Source organism: Arvicola amphibius, chromosome 14, assembly GCF_903992535.2.
Source record: "Arvicola amphibius chromosome 14, mArvAmp1.2, whole genome shotgun sequence".
NCBI classification, from domain to species: domain Eukaryota; kingdom Metazoa; phylum Chordata; class Mammalia; order Rodentia; family Cricetidae; genus Arvicola; species Arvicola amphibius.
Genome location: NC_052060.1, coordinates 35,059,160 through 35,080,890, shown reverse-complemented (window position 1 = coordinate 35,080,890; position 21,731 = coordinate 35,059,160). Strand labels below are relative to the sequence as shown.

Here is a 21,731-nt window from a genome sequence, read left to right as displayed (position 1 = left end):
CAACAAGGAAACTCACATTAAGTTTGTTACATGATGCAGGAATATAATTGTGTTTGTTCCTTCTATATCAGATATGTTAATAAAAGAGAGTATATCAGTGTGTAATTATTCCATAATCGCTATGTTATGCAGAATAGACCTTCTGGGGCTGGAGCGATGGCTCCATTATTAAGAGCACTTAGCCACTCACAGAGGACCTGGCTTTGGTTCCCAGTACCCACACAGTGTCTTACAAACATTCATAAACCCAGTTTCAGCAGATCAGCAGGTACACATGTACACATACATGCATGCACGCAAGACATTCATATCCACAAAATAAGTAAATAAATAAATCTTAATAAAAGACCCTTATCTCTCCCAACCCCCTGACTAAAAGTACTGAGACAGCTGTACAGCTGTCACGTAATTTGTCGAGAAACGTGCTGATCGGGGATGAAGTAGACAAAGAAGATGCATTCTGTTTTATCACGTGCTAAATGTAAGGTGCTTACAGGAAATCCAGGTACGGAATTCGTAGAGGAGATTGAAATATGAATATGGAGTTTGACAAGGATCTGAGACGGAACCAGCTGTGATCACATTATATATAGTATATGAAGTTCTTGAATTTTTTTCTAATGTGTGGTAAGCGGGACATAACAGGGATCATGTAGGACTAGCATTTCAGACAAGGGAGCCTGGGAAGAAAGACTCAAAGCAATAGGAAAAAAGTCCTGAAGACATTTCTGTCAGAGATACCACTGAAGACTGTTTTTCAAAGAAGTTACCTCTTGGTAACTGTTTTATTATTAAAACTATTAGCAATAGCAGGCATCTGTTTGATTAGTTGGATTACAAAAGGAAGAAGATACCAAGTATAATATAGAAAAGGGCTAACACTGGCTAAAGAAAGGTTAGTGCTTTAGTACAGGTGAGGAGAGTCCTTCATGGGATTGGTGGCAGAGGAGGACGATATGGATAAGAATCTAGACCAGGTTTTCAGGAAGATGGGAGCCCGAAGGCTCTAGAAATGGAGGTAGATAAGCATTAACCTCTTCTACTTCTCCTGGTACATACTTTCCACCACTCAGTGGTGATAGGTAAAACCGAACAATAGTATTTTTATGTGCAAATAACCTGGAGAGAAATTGTATGCAGGATCAAGAAGATTTAGCTGGAGACAGTACTCCTTCTGTTTAACAGTATTGGTGAGATTCTAAACAGTTTCACTAGCACTAGAATATCATGCTCTATTCCTAAGGTCACTATGGGTGCCTCGAAAACTCTGAAGCCTCAGCTTTAATACACTGAGTATATCAGATGCTGGAGTCAGACATCCTCCTCACAAAATCCATCAGAAGGTAGAGAATTGGGGAGAATATTAAGGACAACCACGGGTCTCATGAACTCAGTATGATCTGAGGGTTTCAAATAGTACCTTGGCTTGTCATCAGAGTTTCTAAAAGGGTGTATTTTATTTTAAATATACTACTCAGATGGCTGGTTCTCTATTTGTAACACAATTCCATAATCATAAGAGATGGAGGTTAGAGGTGTGTTCATACCCAGGGTCTGACAAATTAGCTAACCTAGTGCCTTGCTCTATCAGACTGGAATTCTGCAGCTAGACTCTCCCTTCCCTCCCCTGTATTTCTTTGCACCTTTTGAGCCTTCTTCTCACCAGTTTGAAGACACAAGTAATAGAAACTTATTTTGAGTTTAACTTTGTTGCCTGTGACCACCTTAGTTGCTGGGTGATTGGGGGAGAAACAGGTTGACTTCTGAAAACAGCTGACTTGGGAGGTGCAGGATGCCCTAATTTTTGTAGTAGTAGGGACTTAAGTGAAGTTCAGTTGTATTGGATCCTCGGGTTGGTGAAAGAGTGAGGGGCAAGAGGAAGACGCAAACCAACTTTTGAGATTTTGGTGATGTTTGACTTCTTGTTCAGGGATACGTAAGACACAGCTTTTGTTGTGAGATGGATCTTGCATCTCACACATGAAAATGGGTCACAGACTGTCCTTCTAAATGTTAATAAAACTCTTTAAAAGATTAGTTAGAGCATGCCTAGATCTTAGTAGTCCTGTTCTTAGAATTTATTTCTATTTCAGTGCTCTTTTGCTGTTGTGTATATTTAATCTTATAAAATACTATTATCATATTTGCAACAAGCGATATGGTTTAGCAGGTAACTTGATTGCTGCTAAGCCTGACAAACTGAATTAATCCCAGGTCCCACACCGTGCAAGGAGAGACCGTATTCCTCTGACCTCCTTCACATGTGTTGTGCATACACACAAAACAGGGGCACACACAGAGAGAAACAAATACACACACAAAACACAACAATACACACATATAATAAATAAATTTAGAGTGTCTTATTTATTATAAGACAATAGCTATTTCTTTGTATATTGTCAATGGCACTAAGAGTCTATTGATATGGGGTTATGCCCAGAATTATTGAAGCTACTGTGAGAATTTTAGTAGTCTGCACACTAGGCTAACCTTTTAAGCTCAACTAGCCATTGTGATAACAAACATAATGAACAAAGTCCATTGAAAGGTATTCAAAGAATTATAATCAGAGAATTATTTTTTTCTTGGTGCATTTTAGGGAAATGGATCAAGTTTTTAACCCCTTGTAGACACGTGCATGTACTCTGTGTCTTCCTGCTGTGCAGTGCTTTGCCGTGTGAAGGCCCTTCTTAATTATGGGTGTATTTTGTTGCTGGTACTAAATTCAACAAGTAACTTCCTGCCCCATCCTCTGGTTACCTTAAGGTGACGACACAATGACCGGCGATGGAGGAGAATACCTTAGGCCAGAAGATCTCAAAGAACTCGGTGATGACTCACTGCCCAGCAGCCAGTTCCTAGACGGCATGAACTACCTGCGGTACAGCCTGGAAGGAGGAAGATCTGATAGGTATCCACCAAACTTCCTTTGAATGTCCGACAGAAGTGTGCACAACACATTACACCCCTTCCCTTTCCTATTTTTATTTTGGTTCTTAGAGATAAGGTCTCACTGTGCAGACCAGAATGGCCTGGAACTTTCTCGGATGAACAACTTGCTGGGTGTTGGGCTTGCATTACAGGCAGGGTACCACTATGCCTGGCTGACCACTTACCTTTTTTAGTGGTGATAATTAACGTAGACACAGTTATCGAACACTGAATGAGGAGTTCACCGTGTTCTTCAGTTATCATGCTATCTCATTCATGTCTCCAGCCCTTTAAGTAGAGCCCATTTTGAAGGACAGGAAATGAGTTCAGAGACACCGTTTAATGCGGTACAGTCATTCACCTACTGCGAAGCTGTGTAAGGGCGAGCAGGAGCCCCTGCCTTTCCAAGTGATGTATTTAACCAGCTGCCACATGGTTCTGTAGACAAATTCTAAGGACCGTTTTGCCTGGCAGATGTGCTTAGTATCTCCAGGTACCTCTAATTCTAACTTAACTATGGGAGCTGTAATTTCTGTGTCAACAAAATAACGAAGAATCGTAGAAAACAAGTGCAAAGGGAAGCTGCCCTGTAGTTAATGTTTTCATTAAGAAACAAAGACATGATCTTCTGAGGTGCTCTTAGCTGACCTTATAGACAAATCTGAGGGGGCTTTCTAATATTCTGAACTGTGAGATTCAGTGTTATCTTGGCTACCATTAACTAATACACCTGGTTCTTGTTACTCTCAACAGCAAGATGAGTAAGCTTATTCTAGGTACTTCAAAAGTATGGCTGCTAACCTGGGTCACATGTCTGCCTGTCCATGTTACTGTAATGTCTCTCCCATTAACACCCCCATGCTCATGGCACCCCTTTTCCAGCTACATTATGAATTTCCCATCTATTTACAGCTTACGGAATTATCAATTCTACGTTGATAATTTATTAAAGGCAACCTATCTGGGGACTTGCTACTTGAGTACCAGGATCCACCACCCTCATCTTTCCTCCTCTTGTCCTGTACCTCACATTTTTTCTTTCTTTTTTACTGTGTTAATTCTTGAGCTGGGCATGCTGGTAAGTCCTGGAGGTACCAACCTGATTCAAATACGTTCACTAAATTCATAGCCTAAGAGAAACTCTGGAAGGCCAGGGTACAGTAGCATAGAGTGTCTCTGCAGGACGGAGGCTTGAGCTTCCTGACAGACAGAAACCCAAACACAGACAGAACACAGAGCAATGATGCTGGGAAAGGCAGGGGATACTTAACTGTGGGGGCAGCTAAGGCTTATGCTAGCAGTGACACACAGGTACAGTGGGCTGGAGTGGGGGCGCGAGGGGAGGGAGTCACACCTGTGTTTTATAAGAATCCCTCGAGGAGAGTGGCGCCCAGGCTAGGCCACCCGACTGCAGAGTTTATTTGCTTGGTGGTTATGACCCAACTGAACTCTAACCCTGGGCCAGCTGTGGAAAGAATCCAGCAGCGACAATTTTGTAACCTGGGTAGTGAGATTTGTTGGAGAGTTTTATGGGGGCAGCTGAGAAAGAAGGAGGTGACTCCTTGGTATTGGTGACTTAGATGGAGGGTGACCCTTACAGTCAGGGTACCAAGGAGGAGCCCCTGGGGGGGTGTGGGGAAGAGGTGACTGAACCTGTGTTCCATACATTAAATTCTCGTCCACTGACAGATTTGGATTTATAATCTGAGACTTTTTTTTAAAAAAAAAAACTATGTTTCAACATAAAAAAAAATTTCCTGTGACTTTCTGTGAATTCACAGTATTCTACACTTGCTTATGCTCAACTAAAGAATAATTCATTTTTATCAGTTTCTAATTATTTTAAAAAATGCCTGATTCCGTCATATTTCCCTTTTTCAAACTAAGATTTGAGTATTATAGTGTCCTTTCCATAGAGTAAGAAACTTACCAGCACATAAAGACGGAGGCATGGAACAAACATCGCGTGTTCTGGTCTTAGGTTCCCACCTTTTGACGGCCACATCTACACACAAGCCCAGAACGGAGTTCGGGCAACATCTCCTTTTCATGTGTTATTAATTACTATTTTGGTTTTGCTTGAGCAGTTCGGCACGCCACCTTTTTGGTAACCATTCTCCTTTTTCATTTATTTCTTTATTTGGTCCTGCTCTCCATAGTACCATTCCCAGGTAGGTATTACATAGCATGCACCCATGGCCTGCCTGTACACATCCGCATTCCCCGCTCACTGCTCACTGTGTATGGACTTGTGCAAGCGCGCGGGCGCGCGCGTGTGCGTGCGTGTGTGCGTGCGTGCGTGCGTGTGGTGCTAAGAGTTGCTTACATTCTAGAATTATGGGTTTTTGCCCCTTTGGGCTAAATTCAGTAATGCTGGAGTTGGAAGAGATGCTCTGTTATTGGAACGATGGTGCCACAAGCACCAGGCCGGACTCTAATTCCTACAGTGCCACCTTGTGGCTGATGACACAGGCGCATGGCTTCTCCCAAACACACTAAGCATCCTATCTATATATACTTGGAGACGATAGAGAAAAAGCGTTCTGGTGCCTAAAACATATATAACTTAAAGCGCACTGAACAAAAAACACAGTCAAATTGTAATCAGTTGGGTTTTAGTTCTTTTATTATTATTATTATTATTATTGCTTGCAACTTAAAAATACCATCCAAATTCAAAACTAAAATTCCAAGTAGCAGAAAAGCCACAGAAACATTTTGTATATACTTGTTCAATAGAGATTCAAATTACATAAGTTGAACATCTACTATTATAGTTTAGTAAGATAGTAATTATTATATTTATTCAAATCTCTAAGTCAGTTGTGTGAAAGGGGAAAGTGTGAATTGAGTCCTTCCTTGTATCCCCCAACTGAACAAGTAAGATTTAATTTCCTTAGACATATTACTCTCTGTGTATTAACTGAAGATGAGTTCCCAGTCCCCAAAGTCATTTCTTTTTAATGGTAACTCTGTTGTAAAATATTAAAGCATTTCTGTAATGCTTCCTGCCAAATGTGGGCAACTTATAGTCCAGAGCCTCAAAGTATTCCAACATTTTATTCTTGCTATTATTTTGTCAGAGAGAATTATGTCTCTGCTGTTAGAATATCCAAGCCATATTTACTTCAGTTAAGCAGATTCTGTGATAACATCAAGAAGAAAAGAACACTTAGGAAACACAAAGCTTGGTTCACCATCCAGTTATTATTTCAGAAGGCTGGCAGCAGAGAGAGAAAGCTCCATAGGATCCACGAAAAAGGAACAATCAGAAAGGGGCCTTGCCCTTCTCCCCAGTCTACATACCCTAACATCTGCCCTTCTCTTTTGTGGATACGTTTTCTTTTTTCCTTGTTAGTTGTTAAGGCAAGACAAAGTGAGTAAAACCACCAAATTCTCTCACTACCTCTTGTAAATAAACCAGTTAAGAGACAGAGAAACAGACCCAGGAATCAGGAGTTGGCCATCAGGAAGTCACCTTCATTACTGGTGCTAACTGGGGGATGGAATGCTACACCTAGAGCCACTGAGATCTTTCATGCCACTCTCTTCAGAGAGACCTGCCAACTGGTCACTGTCACTCCAGTGATCAGTGAGACCCAGTGCCTTCTGTCACAGTTTAGGTATAATTCAATCCTGATAGCTTTGTCACAGTGTTTTATGTGTAATGCCTTTGTTACCACTGTTTAATTTCACAGTATAAATTTCCATTTTAAACCAGTGTTTCTTCTCTACCTAGGGTGCATTAAAAGGTCAATTTTACCTAACAAATGAGCTGGCCTTTGAAACCAAGTGTTCTTAGCTGGTTCATGTCTTTTGAAGTATTAATTGACACACAGATAGCATCTCTATTATGCAAAGTTATAGTCTAAATATCTAGATTATAAAACCATGGCCAGAGATTATGTAATTACTAAATATGGGCCCAGTAGAAGGCACTTGATGAGAAAAGAAGATGATTGGGTCCACAGACTCTATCATTTCATAAGTTTGGCCCTCTGCCTTTGGCCAAAATCAAAATAAAATAAAGAATAGGATGTAAGCATGAAGGGACTGTTGCTGGGTACAAAACACACTCCAGCGCATCTCTGCTGTCTGTCTGGTTCAATGCAAAGAAGAGCAACACTTTAGTCCGCCAGCAGAAACACACTTTTGCTAAATTAAAAGATTGTTATCCTGGTTACTGAATTTCTGTCTCAGCCTAAATTCAAGAACTCAGCAAGATCCCATCAAAAGCCAACTCCACAGCTATAAAGTCAGCTGTCAACTCAGTTACTGCCTCTTGCTAGAGTTCAAACCTCAGCTGATTAGTTACCAAGGCATCCAGGCTGCCTGTGCCCTGTGTTGAGACTCTCAGTCTACCCCAAAGGCCTTGAAGAACTGAGTTCAAATTATATATTTTGTTTCATTTTATTATGAAAAAGTAGATTTACAGTACATTCGATATCAATTTCTTTTAGTCACATCACTTACTCTTTAAAGTGTGAGCTCTGGAAACCTACTGACAAACCATGGGAAAATGTTACTATGAATAATCCTTCATGTGGTACTGGCTTCAAATGGCCGGTTATCGCCGACACCTCATGTATCAGAGCACATGGTTACAAACTTTGATGCATTTGTAAGATTATATTGTTTCTACTAACCCACAAGCTTATTTTCCTTTTATTTAATGTGAGTTTTCCAGTCAGTCCATAATTCTACCATGCTTCACTGACCAGTATCTACTAGGTGAAAGGAATTGGAAGTTGGCTTCTATAGTTTTAGGAAAGCTTGCTTATCCTTTGTTTTACCCATTTATGGTTTTTGGCTAATAGTTTGAATGCAAACTATTAATTTCTGGGCTATGTATGAAATCTATATATGATACAGTATTTAAAATATCAATCTATAAGCTAAGCATGGTGCTCAGACCTATAATCTCAGCACTTGGGAGACTGAGGTAGGACTACCAAGTGTTCAAGGCTAGTCTGGGTTACATAGTGAGTTCCAGACTAGCCTGGGTGACATAGTAAGACCCTCCAGGAAAATAAAAAAGATAACACCAATATAATGCCATTTGAGTATAAAGATTGGTTAGCATGAATGAATTATGCAAAGTACATTTTTTGTCTATTACATTTGAGTCTATAATTTGGAATAACAAAATTCAGATTTATCAAAATTATAAAGCATTGAATAGCAAGGCCATAATTCCATCTTGAAATCTAACATCACTTCTGGGCAGTGTCCTTTGGCGATTTGTCCTTGTTTTGGCGTGTGTCTGTTTGGGCTGGTGCTGAGTTCCTCCTGCTCTTGCCTCTCATCCCCATGGCAACGAACACTCTTTAGGGCTTCCTGCACTACACTCAGGGCATACAAAGGGGACACTGCTCTCCTCTGAAATAACAGCATTGTTGGACTCTCCGGGGATAAACAAGAGGAACTCTGCTTCCACAGGAAGCACACATCTGGCTACAGTTCATTTCACTCTGTACCTTCCAGGGGAGGACACTGACGTTCAGCCATTCACAGTGTGGAGAGAAAAGACGCATGGGACGAGAATGGAAAGTCAAGGGCAAAAAAAAATAACCCGAAACCTGCCTTTTTGTTTTGTTTTTGCTCTCTGAGCGCTGTCTGCCTTCCACCAAATACTTTCCCATGGCTTCTGGGAGGTTATTTTGCCCAGACTTAAGAATTTTTACCTGTATAGATTGCTTCCACTGGCAAATAAATGACAGTTGCTGGTTTCAAATATTTCTGGAAAGAAAACAAATCAGATTAGGAGTATCACATTTAACTTGTGGATTCCCCTGTGCCCTTGCCATTCACTGTTGAGCAGAGTCTGAGGATGTGTCTAAGCTGTTGGGCAGAGAGTTAGGGCCACGCTGAGACCTGTGCCCCCTGGAAGTTGCCCGGTTAGCTAATAGCACGCTTTTTTCACTCTCCTGCTCGGCTCATTTCATCTTCCCAACCCTCCACCGCTGTTGGTTCATGGTCATGACCTCCTGCCAACCTACCAGCCTCCGATCCTTCAGTTCCGACAGGTCTCACACTCTGAGCCATGCATCGTACCTGAGAGACAGCGCCATGATCGACGACACAGTTGTGATTCCCAGCCACCAGGTACATGACTTTCTTTCCGTCTTCATGTCTGATTTCAAATGTCCTAGCACCACAGATATCCCGAGGAAACCGGGTGAGGGTGGGGCTCTAGAGGGGGAGAGAGAACTGAGAGAACGACAAAAACCTGAATTCATTCTTAACAGAAACATTAGGGTAAGAGATTTGAGGGTGTCCTACAATGTGCAAATGTTCACTAGATTTTTCACTGAACATTTTCCCTCTGAAAATAACACACTGTTTCTTTCTTTAGCCACACTGAAGTCCTCTATGGAGATTTTTATATAAAGATTTGTGTTGTATAAGTAGTATCTTCATTATGAGAAAAAAAGTCAGGACATGTTTATATGATGAATGGTACCTTGTAAAATACATTTTGTTGCATATTTAAAGGAGCTATGAGAAAAGGCTTAAAGTTTATTTTGAAAAATATTAACTTTAGGTATAATTTTTTTTCCCTTGATGGATTGAATATAGGGAACACGACAAACAGTAGCTCTCTTCAAAATACTCCGCTATCATGATATAATTCAGAAGGGAATGCTCTAGAAGAGATAATTTGATTTTATATTTTTAAATAAAAAATTTCTGTCAGAGCACCTTTTGTTTGCTGCTCTTTCAGAATTCATTGTATTTTACTTGAGTTTTGAAGCAGTGTTTTTCATTAAATCTGATGTTCTTTGTGTGTAGGTGTCAGCTCTAGCCAAGGAGGCAGAAAGGAATTCTTATCGTCTGAGCTGGGGCACGGAGAACTTAGACAACGTGGCTCTTTCTTCCAGCCCTATTCATTCAGGGTGAGTGAATCAATATTATGTATCCAGATCAAGAGGTAAAAAGAGATGAGAAAAGTCACAGCTTTGTCCAGCGGCTTTAGTGGATGGTTAGCTTACCGAGGAGGTGACCTTTGTTTCAACTTGTGACTGACTTTGCTTTTTTCCCCCATGGTTCCAGCCGCACCAGTGAGACAGCAAAATGAGGTTGAGTTTGGCAGAGAAAACTGGTGTTTTAGCATAACCAACTGGAATAGAATCACCTTCTCACGGACTGTGTGTGCAGTCCTTAAAGCCATCTTTCAAAAGGAGGCCAGGCCAGCTGCTTGCTCGGAAGTTTTAGTCTGCTAAGACGGAATGACTGGCCTTGAAATAAACGCCTTTCCTCACATAGGGACACATTGAAAACAATGGTTACGACCACAGGCGCACACAGATGGATCTGTACACTCAACGAGGGGTAGAAATAAAAAGAGTTCACATTCAAGTGGTGGTTTTCTCAGATGTCCTTTCAGTGTCTTTCCTAGAGTGCACACCACACTGCCTGCTTGTCACTCTCGAAGAGTTAAAGCCATAATTGGAACAGGACTCCCCAGCATTCTCAAGGTTTCAGAGATTCCTTTGGGGTATAAGGTCAATTAAGTACAGGGCACGTCTCTTACAGATCTAAAATATAATACTTTTTTGAATAGTTTTCTATCCTCATGTTTTAGTAATATTTAAGTGAAATTTCTACCTATATTTTATGTAACAAAATGGACTATTTTGGCTTTAATTATTATCCCAAACTCCTATGTATAATCTCTGTAAATGTTTTGAGCAGTGGGCCCTCTCTTGTTCATAGTGTTTTAAAATAAGCCTATTTCCAGGAAAAAAAATACTCCATGACATTGCAAACACTTTGGACTTTTTAGTCTAATAGTCTACTAAATGCCATAGAATATAAATTTAGGTAGATATTGAAAATAAACACTATTTTCCTTGTTAAGTAATTGCAACTACTTGGTACAGTACAACTTGCTTGGAGGCTTTAAAAAATTTAAACTCCATTCAAATTTAATTATTCTAAATGAAAAATGGAAAAATTAAAATTTCTATTATAAATTGGTCAAAAAACAACAATAGCATTGCCTTTTACTACTGAGGTCCCCCACACGATGAATAAGGGAGAAAAGATGTCTAGACCTCTAATGACAAAAGATAAGAATCCAGACTCCACACCACAAAATAAAAACATTATTTTAGGTAAAATATAACAACAATAGCTGAATTTTTAAAAAGAGTGAATGTAACAAAAAGAGTAATAGCTTAGTTTTCAAATTAATTATTAGCCTTAAAAAGGGAATTTTTAAGCTTTTTACTGAAGGTCATAAAATACATTAGTTCATCAATATCCAATCTATTTCACCAAACTAAATAACATCTGTGAGTTTATAATGACATCATTGTGCTTGACTACTGGTAATGAAACATCAGCATCCAACAGCTAAAGATTAATAAGTTAAGATATACACCTTTTTAAAAAGATATGCACCTATAAAATTGGTCTGCAGCAAACCATCTTTTGTGCATTACAAACGTTTATTATACTGATCTCAGTTACTTGACACTGGCTGTATATTGAAATCACTGTGGGGCCGTAAAGATATCAAAGTCCGAGCTGCATCCCAGATGGATTCTGCCTGAATCACAGATCTCAGGCTTCTGTATTTCTGTGAGTCCAGGTTTGGGAAAAACTTTGCTCAGTAAAGTCTTTTTTATCAGGAAGAGTAGTTAGTACACACCTGGTTCTCTGGAATGTTTCTCATTTCGTCTACCTCATTTCTACTTATATATTCGTTCTCCACATATTTGTCAAACTCTACAAAGCACTAGATTCTATCAACTGTCAAGGAAAGTAGAGAAGGAAAACCTCCAGGGACACTTCAGGGAATGTTCTATGAAGTCAAAAGACCTTGTGACTGAGAGGATTGTTATGGGTAACTCTGTGCCTTGGCATCAGACTGTCTTAATTCAGACCCTGATACCAACTCTCTTTATGTGGAAGTAGGCACATTATGGGAAAAATTCTCTGAGTTTCTGTCTACTTCTCTGTAAAATGAGTGTTATATATTTATTCTATTGGGGGAGTTTTTAAAAAGTAAACGCTTTTGATATCTTCAAACTTTACCTAGAAACAATAAGGACTCAGCATAAAATGACTTTCACTATTTTTACATTCTCCCTAGATACATCCCACATTTCCCACAATCTCTAAATCAGTTAAATCAGACATGCCCCAAGTTTTCTGAATGAGAGTACACATGCATTCAGCTTGTGATGGCAGTATGGCTTTGTTTCTACCAGGTAGCATCATCTATTGGTGTCTCTACTGTAGTGGTTGAGCAAACATGGGGCTACAGATGACTCTAGGGAGTGGGAAAATTACCCTTGAAGAGTTAAGGATTCTAAGAGCTGTGACGTTTGAAAATAATATTCATATTAATAGATACGAGTAGCATTTATTGTATCTTGTAATATTTATTATTAATCACTCATAATATATCAGGTTCTTAAGTAGGAGCTGTTAGATATTTTTCAAGGATCTGGGTTTTAATTCACTTAAAATGTAAGGAAAAGGTGACTTTTCAGTAAGGGGATAGTGAAGAGAGCTTGTGATTATACCTAACTTGCACATGAAGATAATGCTGCATTAAATTCAAGCTGTATTTTCTACCACTAATCAGTACTGATTGTTTACCTTCGCTCTACTTCCTTTTTAAGATATGTTCTTGGCTGAAAAGGTCTGGGTCAATGATTAAACTCTGCTTCCTGCATAGATGCATTTAGTATCTGGACAAATGAGAGGCTTGACTTTTTGTTATTATTTAAATTGTCTAACTGACTCCTAATGAATCCAAAAAGCAGTTATTCTTAGAGGCTCCCGGTGGGGGTCATAACAGTAAAGTTTGTACAAAAAATATGAACTTCACGATTCTTCTGAATTAACTGTATGCATAATAAATTGGCTGGTATAAGGCAGTTTATACCAATGATTAGTTTTGCAACTCCCTTTATATATTGCCACTCTGAAAGTCTTTGTAATGTTTTAATGATATCCAAATGCTACTAATTAAAGACCAACTCATGAGGTGTTAGACTATTCCACAGTAAAATAAAGCCCCAAGAATATGCTATTTTAAAACATACTGAAGACAACTTTGTTGTGAACCTTGCACGACATTTTTTTAAAAAAAAATCATAAAAGCTGTTTTCAAAACTGTTTGCTCAAATCACAGAATGTTTGAGGCATAAGGCAGGCAAGTCTCTTTTGCATGGGACAACATAATATGAACGCTTACAGACGCTCTTCCAGTGTTTAATTTAGCTTTTCGTGTTTCTTAAAATATCTTGGGAGTTCTTACTTCCACAAAGGCTAATTCTTTCAGACAAAGAAGGTTGTTTTATAAAGTAGCAAATCAACTGATCTGGAACCTTGGATTTCTGGTTCATTGAATAAAATATACTTACATATGTCAGCAAATATTGGAACCTTATGAAACCCTGTGGGGGTGGGGTTAAGGAAGCAGACTCCATGGGGGAAAGAGTTGTGAAGAGTAGGGCTATAAAGGACTAGACATTAGGTATGGGGAGAACGTCCACAGTGCTCAAAGCAGGCAATTGTATCTTGAGGAAAAGCACTAAGACCAAGTCTGCCTAGATCTTTACTACCCACTAGTAGGTGATTAATGTTACCTACTCTGCCGTAAGCTTTATTCTAGCTGTCACAGAAGCTGTCATTGAAGCTGTTCCTTTCCAGTTTGTGTTTGTTCTGCTGTAGCCCAACAGGGAATTATCTATCCTACCAGAAAAGTCTCAGAAGAATTGCAAATGGACAGCAGTTGAATCCAAGCTACAGCTACAGAATCCAAGACTTTGTACTTGTCATTATGTTACCACGTGGTGTTTCCTAGCTCTTGGACACTTTGTCTTGGCTAAGTGTCCCCACAAACAAGTGCTAAGGCTTCACTTCCCTATGAGTGACTACGTAACATTCCCAGATTCCTAAACTGGGAGTGGCCACGAAGGTCCCAAAGCTTGTTCTTCTCTCTGCCTACATAGAGCGACATTTCAGTTATGTTTGCGTAGAGTGGTATCTTACTTGTATTTCCATCTTTTTTTTTTCAGTGAACACTGTGTTGGTATATGAATTAAATATTTGAATCATAGTCACATCTAATTTCATTCTTTATAATTCCTTATCCACTTCTTCTCTGTGCTAAAGTATCTATTCTATTGCAGCCGCGCCTCTCCATGTCTTGATCGTGACAACAGCAGGTGAACCTCTGCGCAATTCCTTCTCTGAACATGTCCCATAGTCTCCTCTCCCTCACCATCTCCTTCTGCCTGTGCCACACCTCAGGATGCTTTAGTTTTGATGATGTCTAGTGAAACATAGACAGAGGCTTACGTTCTCCAAATCAAGGTCATTGCTCACTTTTCCAAGGAAAAGTGGGTATATTTAATACAGTTGGTATGATGTTGGCTGGGTCAAAATGAAAATGGACTCCTGTTTTGGTCATGGCCTCCACATCTCAGCTTCTTTGTGAGGAAAAGTGCTACATCCAAGTAAAATCTTATGTTCCCACAATTATGCAAATTGGGAGAGCTATTTTGAAGTTTTATTAAAGGTTGTGATTTTTTTTAGTAGCACTCAGACCTTTTCTTCTTGTTTTGCTCTTATCTTGCCATATTCTAGGTGAGCCAAAGGCTAAGGGCTTAATAATAGTACATATCCTTGCTCCTCTGTTTTAAGTTCAACCTTTTGATATTTTTGAATTGTGCTATAGAATGACTTATCTGCATTCTAAATATAGCAATCATTCTGTATTATTTAGATGAAGTTATTTTAAAGTTCCCTTTGGGCTACTGATTATAGTATTTTTATCCTTTGGCCATCCATGATGATAATATGGGTTATCCCTCTAAATTAAGACGGTTCTATATTTTCATTTTTGAAGGTTGTAAGCATCCTTTTATGTCTTCTCAGGCATACCCTAAATATTGCATTTCTATTCTCGAACAGAGCGATTTGTGAACAATTACTGAGTGATGTGAACAAATTTGAATCACCCTTTCCAGTGTCATTTTTTTAACCCATGCTTTAGCTTGTGGGATTTGGAGAACTAGGAAGGGACTGGGGAAGGATGGAGCAGGCGGCTCCTGGTGTGGTTGCAGACCACGCTGAGAATCAGAGCGGATGTCAGGCCCTCTGCTGTGCACACGGCATCACTGAAGCACCCTGATGAATCTTTTCTCCTGTCCTTCACCCAGTGACTAACTCCGAATGCTGCAGTCTCCTCCCTGTTCCCAGCCCATGGTCCTAGATGAGTTAAATGGAAATTCAAAGTATCAGTAACTCTGGGGGTGTACAATATAGTCATTTTCAAAGTCCAAATCCTTGTTTTCTCCTCTGAAGCATGTACCTGTTCAGCTAATCAAATTGCATATTTATCAGCAAGTCATCTGCCTAATAAAAGTGAATTGTGTTTGCTTTTATTCCTTTTTAAATTGTGAAAACATTGTATCTCACAATTTAGAAAACTTCAGGGTTTCTATTTTGCATGACTGCTGTCATTTGGGGAGTTAGATGCATCAGAGCCAATGTCCCCTGGTTATCCCCCCAGCTCTATGTAGTCTTAAGTCCATGTCTAATGCAGTATGCCTACGCATTTTTCAAGAGAGTCTCTATTTAACCATGGGTCAGAAACTATATTTATTGGAGCAGTAACAGTTTGCTTTCCAATTAGGAATTCCTCCAGAGCTGCTAAAATCAAATATTTAGGTAGGATGACTGATCTAGTTAGTCATTAGCTGCATCAAATTTGTAACATTAGGCAGTCACTTCAGAGTTCATTCACCTAAATCTCTTAATTGATGCATAGAAAACAAAAACTAATGAAGTTTTCAACTTGCTTGAGTGTGGTTACAGAAGTAATTCGTAACAGACTTGGAAAGAACATGGTAGCACAGCGCCCCGTGCTGCAGTAACGGAATTCTCACAGCCTATTTGAATAATCAATTTCATAAGGCAACCATAACTCGTATTAAACTCCTTAGCGCAAATGTGAGTGCATTGAAGGTTCTTTAGTTTTTTTTCACTGTTTTAGGTGACGTATGATGTACATTTCAATGACCATGACATTAAAAAGATAAAAAGGCAGGAAAAAGAAGGTCATGGGAGTAGCCATTTAGTAAAGCTGTATTCTTTACCCACACGTGATTTATTTCTCCTTGTACCTGTAAATGGTGACAGGGCCAGCCCTCAAGACTAGGATGCTTTCAAGTCACACTCCAGACTGGAGAGCTGAGCTTCGGTTCACATTCCTCTCACCTTCTTTGTACATAGCTGCCTTCTTTGGTTTCCTTCCGTTCTTTTCATCTGTAAATGTTTGCAGGAATCGCATTGCCTCATTTCTAATATCCCCCCAAACGTGGGAGAATTATATTCATACAGTTCACTCCAGCAGTCTAGCTGATGCACTGCAGCCTTGCATGGCTCACTCCTTTCATCTTCTCTCTTTTCCCTCCCAGTCCTTAGAATGAAAAGACTCTTGTGGAGTTGCCAGTTGCTTTAGACACGGCAGAGTAACTGCCTCCTAATTCCCTTAGCCATCGGGTAGTGGCACCTTTTGGTATTCTTCCACTTTTGATGAAACTCTTCAAATGTTTACCCAGTTTTATGCTAGAAACTATTGGGATTGACTGGTTAAGTAAACTCCATTGGTACCTAGGTACAAAGTCCAGGCACTGTTTCTCCTACTCTTTCTACGTACAGGAGAGAGACTCTGGGAATATACTGTGAAGTTCAGTCTTAATTAGTCATTTGATGATTACATTATGAGTCAAATTTGCCTAAAATGTTTACTGCTAGGCTAAGCTTACAATGCCCTTTGTTTCTTCTGACGATGACAGTTGTTTTATGTCTTCCAGACCTTTCTTTTTCTTGGCATTTTTCATTTCTCTCTCTCTCTCCCTCCTTCCCCTCCTCTCTCTCCTCACCTTCTCAGGAAAATGTCTTCACTGGACTTTGTAGCTTTCTGGTAGCCTGTGCCATTTTTCCATTACTTGGTAGAATACGGAGGTTTCCCTTCCCTGGAGTTTGCCACTTTGCCCTGGATTATGCATTTTGGGCTCTTAATCCTTCCAATTTGCTTTGTATTTGATTCTGTACTTAGGACTGTTTTCCAGATCAGTAAGAACACAGGAATGATTGCTGGGAAGTGTATCTATATGCTAGCTCAGTCTTTAAGTTCTGCTATTTTGATTCTCCTTTTCCACAGTCTTTCTTCATACAATCTTGTTATCACTTTAAAAAAAATATCATTTTGTTAGATTCAAACTCTTAATTCTCGTAATCTCTCATTTTCTACTAATCCTCTACCCAGGGAAATAACTACACCAGATTTCCTGGTAGAGCATAAATGTACGGGGTAGACTCTTTAAAATTAGACATAGTATTTTTCCACTGCTTTGCTACACCTGCTTTGAGTCATGCTTGATCATAATAGCTGACCAGACATCAAAGAATTCACTCACTTGCCTCATGTCTTGCTCTCCCTGATCCCTGTAAGCGCACACACTTGTCATAGCCTGACATTTCATCCTTAGATTCATTCATTTACTCAAAAATTATTTATGACTCCATACTGTGCACTGTAGCGAGTACTAGGGGGCTGAGACTGTGTTCACTATTGCTACAGCCCTTTGATGACACCTTGATAGATCAAATCTCATTGATCAAAGAAGTTAGAGGTCCAAGCAAGGAAGAAGGTACAGAGTGACATCTTGGCTTAGAGTGTGAGTCTCTTGGCATAGCTCCTGACATTTATGGTAGAGTAACAGATCACACAAAAGGATTATGGAAGCAGAAACCAGGGAGGAAGTAATACAGAAAAGAGGGCTTTAGCGGTGCCGGCCAGGGAAAGTAATAGAATATGTCAAGGTCTTAGCTGCTGATTCTCTGTTTTGGGGTAGACCACCAGAGTATCCTACAAGTTTTTTTTTTTTTTTTTTTTTTTTTTTTTTTTTTTTTTTTTGGTAGAGAATTGATATCCTGGAGGCTAAAGGCCATCACTGGAAAAAAAAATACCATGGACATATAAAGGCCTGGGACATGAGTAACTCTGTTTCTTTCTTCAAAAGACATAGATACTCTATGTAACATTAGGCAGATGCTTAATAATTATCCCTTCCAGTTTCAACACATATATTCTTAGCACATGGTAGCCGAGACTTGAAAAATTCCCTAGGTATGGTGATAATTTATAGTAGCAGAACTTTAGAGTTAAAGGCAGGAGACCAAGAGTACAAAGTTAATCTCCTAAATGTAGAAAGTCCAAGGTTAGCCTGTATTACACAAGATCCTATCTCAAAAAGTTGACGAGGGAGAAAAAGCAAAGGAAGCATTAGTGTTAACTATAAATAAGTTGGAAATAGTGCAGCGAGTCTGGAAACACTGCTAGCTGAAACAGCAGCATTTTTTCTACTTTTAAATGAAAATCAACATAAACATACTCAAATAAAAATAATAGAGGAAAATCCGCTCACTCATCTGGAAGTATTTCCAGTTCCACTCTTGAGTGAATGTCTATCTATATTTAAAAGTCAGAAAGAAAACATTTCAGAATTCATATGAAAGACTAAAAGTGAGAAACGCTACAGCTTTTTTCCTCAGGGTGCTTTAGGAACACCCAGAATGTCAATGGTTAATCCCATAGGGACTGTTGCTTGTACTCAGCAGTTATTGCCCCTACTGAAAACTCAGCTGCTAGGGGAGAATGGTAGGCCCAGCCTGGCTACTGCATGTGGAAGGACTGTGGCTCCTGTGGTTTCTGCTGCATGACGTGCTTCAGAGGGTACTCTGGGCTCCTCCACACCCATTTCTCTTACTAGCAACAGGTTCTCTGTTTAATGGCATGTCTAATGCATTCTGTGTTCTGCTGCCAAGAGGATGCTACGATGCTTCACTCGCCTAAAAAAAAAAAAAATAACCTAAGTGTATCGTGTTTCTATCCCACAACTTACTTGGGTGGAATACCTTGCAAACGTTTTCAGTGTTGTCATGGAAGCAATATCTAGGCGTGTTGACCTGGCTCGGCGCGGTTATTCGTTGATCTATGAAACACCTATATGTTGCTTCCATTTTGTGGCTGTTGTAAAGACTTTGCAAATGCAGTGAAAATGGGGGAACACTAGCGTGATTGTGGAAGAGCCTACACACTGTTTACACGTGTCCTTGTGTCTATGTACAGGGCAGCTAGATTGTTATGCTTTTTAACTTTTGCTCCTATAGGAGGTGCGTGCCCAAGGGACCTCGGTGAGTGTCACGACTAACGAAGTAACAAGCATTCTAAGCAAAGCTGCTCCAGGATTTGTGACCACCCCAAAGAGACATTAGAAACTTTCTCTCAGCACACTCCACAGCCTTAGTCACTTGAGATTACCATTCTTTTTGTCATGATTGATGACCAGTAGAGAAGCCAAAGTTACAGGGATGCTTTTGCAAATGTAAATTATGATTTTCTTCAATTCCAGTTCATTATAATTTGGGTAAAACCATGCCATGCAAGTACCTCTATCAGCATGAGTCTGGGCTTCCCATACTGGACTTCTCCCGCAGAAAACAGAGCAAAGGGTGTTCTGTTTGTTTCCAGTATTCACCCTCTGTTTCAGTTAGTATGGCTAATCTCTGAGACCTCTTAAAAGTCCAACTATCCGCTTTAACCAGAAAATCAGTCCTAATCCAGTTTTCCCATCTTGTAACAAGTCGGCACCCTGGGAATGATGATTTGTGGGCAGGACACATTGGCATGGATTTGACCTTAAGAAAATGTCCTTAAGGTCGTTTTTCAGTCATGAGATCATATTAAAACGATCTAGACAGATGTAATCTTGGAAAGTTAAATTGAATTAACTTAAAACATATGACATTTGGTATTTCCTGTGTGATCTAGCCTTATATTATTTGAACACATGAATACATAGGATATATAAGGAGAGAGAAGTCTTGTCCACGTTCTTTGCAGTTTCATGCCACTTACTAACAAAAATTGAATTATTCTTCAGTAGCATATAAAGATCATACGGAAATTAAAATAAGTAATACAAATATAGGTATTAGCATAAACTTGAGAAATACTTTTCCACGGGGCATTTGCATTTAAAAGAATTGTTCTGAGAAGAACTAAAGAGTATAGCAAAGAAACAAACTCACAGACTGTTTATCTGCCATATTTCCTCGAAGCACGCCTAATCTTCTCTTTCAATTTTCAGTTTCCTGGTCAGTTTTATGGTGGATGCCCGAGGTGGTGCCATGCGAGGATGCAGACACAACGGGCTTAGGATCATTATCCCACCTCGGAAATGCACAGCGCCAACGCGAGTCACCTGCCGCCTGGTGAAACGCCATAGACTAGCAACCATGCCGCCAATGGTGGAAGGAGAAGGCCTGGCCAGCCGCCTCATTGAAGTGGGACCTTCCGGAGCTCAGTTCCTTGGGTAAGGGTTTCCCATAAGCCTCCTCCTTAGTCTCCGATGGGCTTATGCCCGCTACCCCGAGACCCAGTGGGATGAAACGCCAAAGGTACGTTAAGCCATTTTGAAAATGGATAGGCTCCTGTGACATTTTTTTTTAACATTGGAAATAGTGCCTTGATGCCTGACTTCACTTCCACACGTCCATGATAAGGCGTCGGTCAATGAAACATGCAGGTTGCTAGTATTTTTGCTTCTTGGATGTGGGAATAACTGTCAGATTCCCAAATGGGATAGTCATGTTTTTTTAGGCTTTGGTAAGTATATCTTTTTCTTGTCTGAGGCTAAAAGGCAAAGTATAAAGAAAAAAAAAAGCACTCTGTTTGAAACATACATTTAACGCCTTGTGTGGTTATGAATCCAGTTGCCACCTCCGCTTTGGACCGGAGTGTTGCCTTCATAGAATATCTAAAGTTCAGTCTAAATGATGTGTGCGTTTTCTATTATCAAAACTGCCTCCTTCAGCTTTTAAGCCATGGGGTAAGATGAAAATACTGAGATTTAACCTCTGCCATTCTCATTTTGGCAATTTTGAGCAGACATTAGCATTTCTTCTTCCTTCTGTCTGTCTGTATGGCTACTGTCATACTAGGTGACCCTCCAGTGTATCAGCTGAAAAGTTGCCACTGAATGGTAACGAAAGGATGAGACTTTGGAGGGGAAAGGGGTTTCAAATCATTTTGAAACAAATCAATTGTATTTAAGTCTTGGTGCTTAAAACTGAGAGAGAAAAAAAATCTTACTAATCAGGATTCCGTTTGATTGTTGTCAGCATCATACTCGGGGAGAAGATTTCTTGCTTTAGAACTCTGAACATGTTCTAAAGCTTGTAATTTGGGGCAAACTGTTAACAGATTGCTCCAAATTAAAAAGGGATGTGTTGCTAGTTCCCAGGTGTAGAAGGCACCTCTCCTTTGTCATATCAGACAGAGCTTTGGAAAGAGCCTGTGAAGTTCTGGGTTGCCTCAGAAAATGTCACCATGGTTGGATTCTTTCGAGGTTCTTGATGTTCAGTTCAGAGCCTAGATCCCAGCTGCTCAGGTAGTTGAAGGCTTTTGGTAACCGTCAAAGCTGTTGAGGAATATCTATGGAAACGGCTGGCTGCTGCACAGAGTTTTTATTATATTCTCAACAGTTTTGTTCTTCCGGGAGAGAAATTTTTCCCCTCCATTTTTTTTTCTTTTGGCTAGTGCCCTGGCAGTGAACCTAAGTGGGAACAGCCTTGACAGCCATGTGCTCCCCTGGCACAGAAGCACCTCCATTGTACACTCTGGGTCTCAGTTCCTGCTTCCCTTGCTCTTTGTGACCAATGGAGGGGGCAGAACCAAACGCAGTGTGAAACCAAACTTC

General features: G+C 39.9%; 1 protein-coding gene across 1 annotated transcript in view; it reads left to right on the top strand.

The window, feature by feature from the left end:
* The window catches only part of Ank2 (ankyrin 2), a 227,539-nt gene that overhangs the window by 165,915 nt on the left and 39,893 nt on the right, over positions 1-21,731 (top strand). The window contains exons 25-29 of the mRNA XM_038310750.2: positions 2,770-2,914; positions 8,937-9,039; positions 9,727-9,830; positions 14,088-14,123; positions 20,121-20,345. Coding sequence (XP_038166678.1) covers positions 2,770-2,914; positions 8,937-9,039; positions 9,727-9,830; positions 14,088-14,123; positions 20,121-20,345 — 613 coding nt within the window. The remainder of the gene's footprint in view (positions 1-2,769; positions 2,915-8,936; positions 9,040-9,726; positions 9,831-14,087; positions 14,124-20,120; positions 20,346-21,731) is intronic.